The 5,239-nt window shown below is 39.1% G+C and overlaps 1 protein-coding gene across 1 annotated transcript in view; it reads left to right on the top strand.

Moving 5' to 3' along the window:
• The first annotated feature begins 1,971 nt into the window (after positions 1-1,971).
• Positions 1,972-5,239, top strand: part of LOC107737181 (lipoxygenase homology domain-containing protein 1-like) — a 34,196-nt gene continuing 30,928 nt past the window's right edge. The window contains exons 1-3 of the mRNA XM_016548627.1: positions 1,972-2,403; positions 4,123-4,138; positions 4,412-4,526. Of these exons, the coding sequence (XP_016404113.1) occupies positions 1,972-2,403; positions 4,123-4,138; positions 4,412-4,526 (563 nt within the window). The remainder of the gene's footprint in view (positions 2,404-4,122; positions 4,139-4,411; positions 4,527-5,239) is intronic.

The following is a 5,239-nucleotide window of genomic DNA, read 5'->3' as shown; positions in this document are numbered from 1 at the left end:
GCACTGATTGCACACAGCTGTAACCAATCACACATTCACTATATAACACTCACTCTGATCCCTTTCAAACTGCCGAGTATTGTTTAGCGCTTATCGCTCATCGTGTGATAGCTACTTTACGGAGCCTTTTCCCAGTGTTAGTTTCTAGTTCCTAGTTCTAGTCTTAATGTTTGCCATTGTCTGACCCATGCCTGTTTTATGACCACGTCTCTGTCTCCTATTAAAGCTTTGCAAATGGATTCGCAAGTCTCATGTCTCGTTCGCCCCGTAACAGTAGGCCTATGTATGCCATAATTTCCCAGCAGAAATGTTTAGGAATTTATGTGTGTCTTAGAGTTATATTCCAGTTGTAAACTTTCCAGGTGTTATTGCAAATTTTCTTTGCAAAGAAAACAGCATTTGGTGAAATTATATATATATATATATACAGTGGGTACGGAAAGTATTCAGACCCCCTTAAATTTTTCACTCTTTGTTATATTGCAGCCATTTGCTAAAATCATTTAAGTAAATTTTTTTCCCTCATTAATGTACACACAGCACCCCATATTGACAGAAAAACACAGAATTGTTGACATCTTTGCAGATTTATTAAAAAAGAAAAACTGAAAAATGCTCAGTATTTAGTAGAAGCACCCTTTTGATCTAATACAGCCATGAGTCTTTTTGGGAAAGATCCAACAAGTTTTTCACACCTGGATTTGGGAATCCTCTGCCATTCCTCCTTGCAGATCCTCTCCAGTTCTGTCAGGTTGGACGGTAAACGTTGGTGGACAGCCATTTTTAGGTCTCTCCAGAGATGCTCAATTGAGTTTAAGTCAGGGCTCTGGCTGGGCCATTCAAGAACAGTCACAGAGTTGTTGTGAAGCCACTCCTTCGTTATTTTAGCTGTGTGCTTAGGGTCATTGTCTTGTTGGAAGGTAAACCTTAGTTCCAGTCTGAGGTCCTGAGCACTCTGGAGAAGGTTTTCGTATATATATATAACAAAAAATTATAATAGATGTAATTTTTTATCTATTTTTTAGGCTAGTGAAAACACTAGTGTCTGCAGAAAGAAAAAAAAACTAACTTTTTATCCGTGTTCAAGGGTGGACTATGACTTGACAACTACGCAGAACACCTTAGCGACTATCCAACACATTAGTAATGCCCTGGCAAACCAGAATTTTGAACAGTCAAGAGAATGTAGAAATCTCTCTTTATGAGCTGTTCTTTGTGTTTATATTCACACACAAGTGTTTTAGAGCAACTTCTTCCACTTGCGTTTTCAGCCAGACGGCAATTTGCCTAAATTAGGAGCCCGATCTTCTTTACTGCCTAGGTTGGGTAAAGCATGTTAAATAGTTTGACCACGTTAATCCAGTGACACTAACTTATTTATTTGTGTTAATGAAATCACTGTTAATAATTTACAAGTGTTAGTGAAGCGTCTTTAATTATCTGTTCTGTAAGACTCCCTCTCTACTGGTGTATCTTCTTTCTCTCTCTCTCTGTCTGTCTGTATCTTACTTGTTATAGTCTCTCTTTCTTTTCCTCCCTATGTCCTTTTTTATTGATGTGCCTTTGAATTGTACAATGTGCATAAATTAGCATATATTTCCCTTGTCATTGTGTTTATGTATTTTTATATACATGTGCCATATATAAGTTTGTGTGAGCATATAAATGCACGCCGTGCTTTAGTAAAGCGATCCCCAGACTATGAATAATAAACGCTGTGAGGCCCAGCCCCCTCTCTGTCGCTGCATGTCCTCTCCGTTTTCATTTGCTTTCTCTCAAAGATCATGTGACTACGCTGAGCACAGTAATTATTCATGAGCTCGGTGCCTGCACGAGAGAGCCCGAGCTGAGGCCCCGCTCCAGCTGCATGCAGGGGCCCATCGGCCGGCGCGGGTCAAACGGCGACACCTTACACCGCAGACAGCGAGGAAACATTCACCCTCACCCCGCCACACTCTGGATAAATAAAAGATGCCCACAAAAGAGAAAAAAACGACAGAAACCGAAGGAGAGGAGGAGCCAACGGCGAAAGGAAAGAGTAAGAGGGACTCAAAAACGAGACAGAAGATCTCCGAGGAGAAGACAGAAAGCACTGAGACACCTACAGAGAAGAGAAAAAAGAGCGAATCTGTGAAAGAGAAAAAGAAGAAAAAGGAAGATGTTGAGGTGACAGAGAATGACAATGGGACGGATGAGCAGAACAACAATGAGCACATCAGCAAAGAAAAACGGACCTCAAACGAGGAATGGGAGGTAAGGAAAGAGAAGAAAAAGAAGAGTAAACCATCCGAAAGCAAAGAAGGACAAGAAGACATGGGCTCCAAGGAGAAAAAGAGCAAAGACGGCAAGAAAAAGAAGAAGTCGGCCGAGGAAGAGGAGGATGAGGATGCCGTGCAAGAGGAGGCAGAGGAAGAGGAGGATAAGAAGAAGAAGAAGAAAAAGGATAAAAAGAAAAAGAAGGGTTCCGACAGCGACGAGGAAAAGAAAGGGAAGAAAGGGAAGAAGTCAAAGGTCAAACAAGGTTCCATGAAGAACCTTCAACATCCATAAAACCTTTCCAATGCACAAAAGGTTCTTTATAGTGGAAAGAGATTATTTAGATGTTTAAAATGTTCTTCACATAAAAAATGGGTTCTTTTAAGAACTCTTCACTGAAAGGTTCTTTGGGGAACCAAAAATTGTTCTTCTGTGGCATCGCTGTGAAACCAACCGTTTGGAATCTTTATTTTTAAGAGTTTATGTATTAAACATTTTCTTGTTGTTCTGCTTACTATTCTAATTGGAATTTTATGTTTCAGAGTGTCTGATATGTTTAACTGATTTGCAGTAAAATTCTGATCATTCCATTAATGTCCAGTCAGAGAACCTTCCAGATTTCACATTGGCAGGCGGCTCTAGAGGTCTCTGATTGGCACAGCAGAGGTGTGTCTGGATTGACTGATTATTACGGTGTCCTGGCAGCAGGGTGTCATGAGAGAATGGTGGCGGGCACCGGGCCAATAGTGGATTTGAATCAGACGGGCACCTCTCTATGGCCTGAAACATTACACTCTAATCGGCCTTTTCATGGAACCATCAAAACCTCATTCAGCGAGATGGATGTCATGCTGTCAGGTTCAGTCGGGCGTAGCACGTCGGGGTGGAGGTTATCGTTTAGCACTGATCCAGGGGTACCTTACCCTGGCTGAATCAAAAGCTGATCAAAAATTTAAAAAATGGTTTATGATCATTATGATCCTATTGCAGTATATGTATAGGCCCTCTCTCTCTCTCTCTCTCTCTCTATATATATATATGTGTGTGTGTGTATAGATATATGTGTTTTGTGTACATAATATATGGAGCACTCCGTCCATGTCAAATGAGAGCTCACCCTCTTCTGTCTCATCTCGATGGAAGACCGGGGTGATGCACTCCATACGGGTGGGTTTGGCTTTACCTCTGCACTCCTTCAGGGAACAACAGTATAAAGCAAATGTGAAAGAAGAAAAAAGTCATGTGCTCACATATATATATATATATATATTTTTTTTTAGATTTATTTATGGGCTTTTTTATGGCTATATTAGGAAAGGACAGTGTAGACTAGACAGGAAAGCATTGGGTGAAGAGCGAGGGGAGCGGGATCGGGAAAGGACCATGAGCCGGGATTCGAACTCGGGTCGCCGTAAACGCAGTTGCGCTGTATGTCGGCGCACTAACTGATACCGACTAACCGATAATGATTCAACCGGTAACTTATAGGTTGATTTTGTTTTGATCGATTCCTTAAGTGAACCGGTTCATAAGAGTCATTTGTTAATGAATCAATGTACACTAGTCATGCTGTATGTGTTGAGAAGAGCTGGGAGGACATTATAATAGAAACATTTGTTTGAATAACCTATAAAATACATTAAGAACTCTCCTAATTTTAAAGAACTATACAGCAACTTCGTACAGGGTTATTTTCTGAAATAAGAGCACAAGGATATCACAACAATTGACCTATATTGATTGGTTACACTCAAATGGTGTCCAGTCTCTGAATCCCATTTCAGGGGGCCTGAAACTTAAACTTTCAGGGAGTTTAAAAGAAACTTAACATGTTCCAAATGAACCCTGTTTGAACGTTACTTCTAGACACGCTGCTCCTCAGGTTCAGACATAGGTCACATGGTGAGCATCAGGGCCATGTCGTACTCTCACTCCGTTAACATGGCTAAGTTACAGAGATATTGCTTACAGCAATTTAGCTCATACAAACGTGGGTGAGCTTAGAATAGCAGGTTGTTGGGTTACACGGGATATACCTGAGCACTCTGCATTTGAGACTACAACCCTTCTAATGTTATGCAAATGAAAACAAGATGCCTTCTTTTGCGGAGGGTCAGATATAATTGGTTTACCGAATGTTCTCGTTTCTCCTCAGTGTACGAGGCGGTGACCGTCACAGGTGATGTTAAAGGCGCTGGGACTGATGCTAATGTGTTCGTCACCTTGTATGGAGAGTTTGGAGTGACTCCCAAAGTTCACCTGGCCAGCAAGTAAGTTATGCTTCAATCCTGCGTCTCTACATGACAATGTTAATCTTGAGAGTTTCCAGATGCACACTGACTGCAAATTATTATTTGTCATTATTAGTATTAGTATTTTCTAGTGCTGTCAAATGATTAATCATGATTAATCCAAAATAAAATCCGCATCCAAAATAAAAGTTTTTGTTTACATAATATATGTGTGTGTACTGTGTATATATATTATATCTTAAATATATTTATATATAATATAAATTATATGAATATAAATATATACATGTAAATAATTATTTTCTAAGTATATACTGTATGTGTGTATTTATATATGCATAATAAATATACACAGTACACACATATATTCTGTAAACAAAAACTTTTATATTGGATGCGATTAATTGTTTGACAGCACTAGTATTTTCATTATTTATAATTGCAGCTTAATCAAATTGGTTTAATGCATATCAAGATATGTTTACTAACTACTTCAAATTGTTTTTTGTAGGGATGCACAATATTGGATTTTTGCCGATATCCGATATGCCGATATTTTTCAACTCATTTTGGCCAATAGCCGTTGCCGTTGCCGATACCGATATATTTCCTTTTGTTTGGAAACATAACCAAGTCTGCTGTGTGAAAATTCTAAGCAAATTATTTTTTAATTTTGGTTAGTTTTTAACTAGAACTTATTTGTTAGAATTAAATAAACAATAATGAAGGTT

The sequence above is a fragment of the Sinocyclocheilus rhinocerous genome, unplaced genomic scaffold (assembly GCF_001515625.1).
Source record: "Sinocyclocheilus rhinocerous isolate Xijiao unplaced genomic scaffold, SAMN03320098_v1.1 scaffold284, whole genome shotgun sequence".
Taxonomy (NCBI): domain Eukaryota; kingdom Metazoa; phylum Chordata; class Actinopteri; order Cypriniformes; family Cyprinidae; genus Sinocyclocheilus; species Sinocyclocheilus rhinocerous.
The sequence above is the reverse complement of the archived record's forward strand: the minus strand, read 5'-3'. Positions and strand labels throughout refer to the sequence as shown.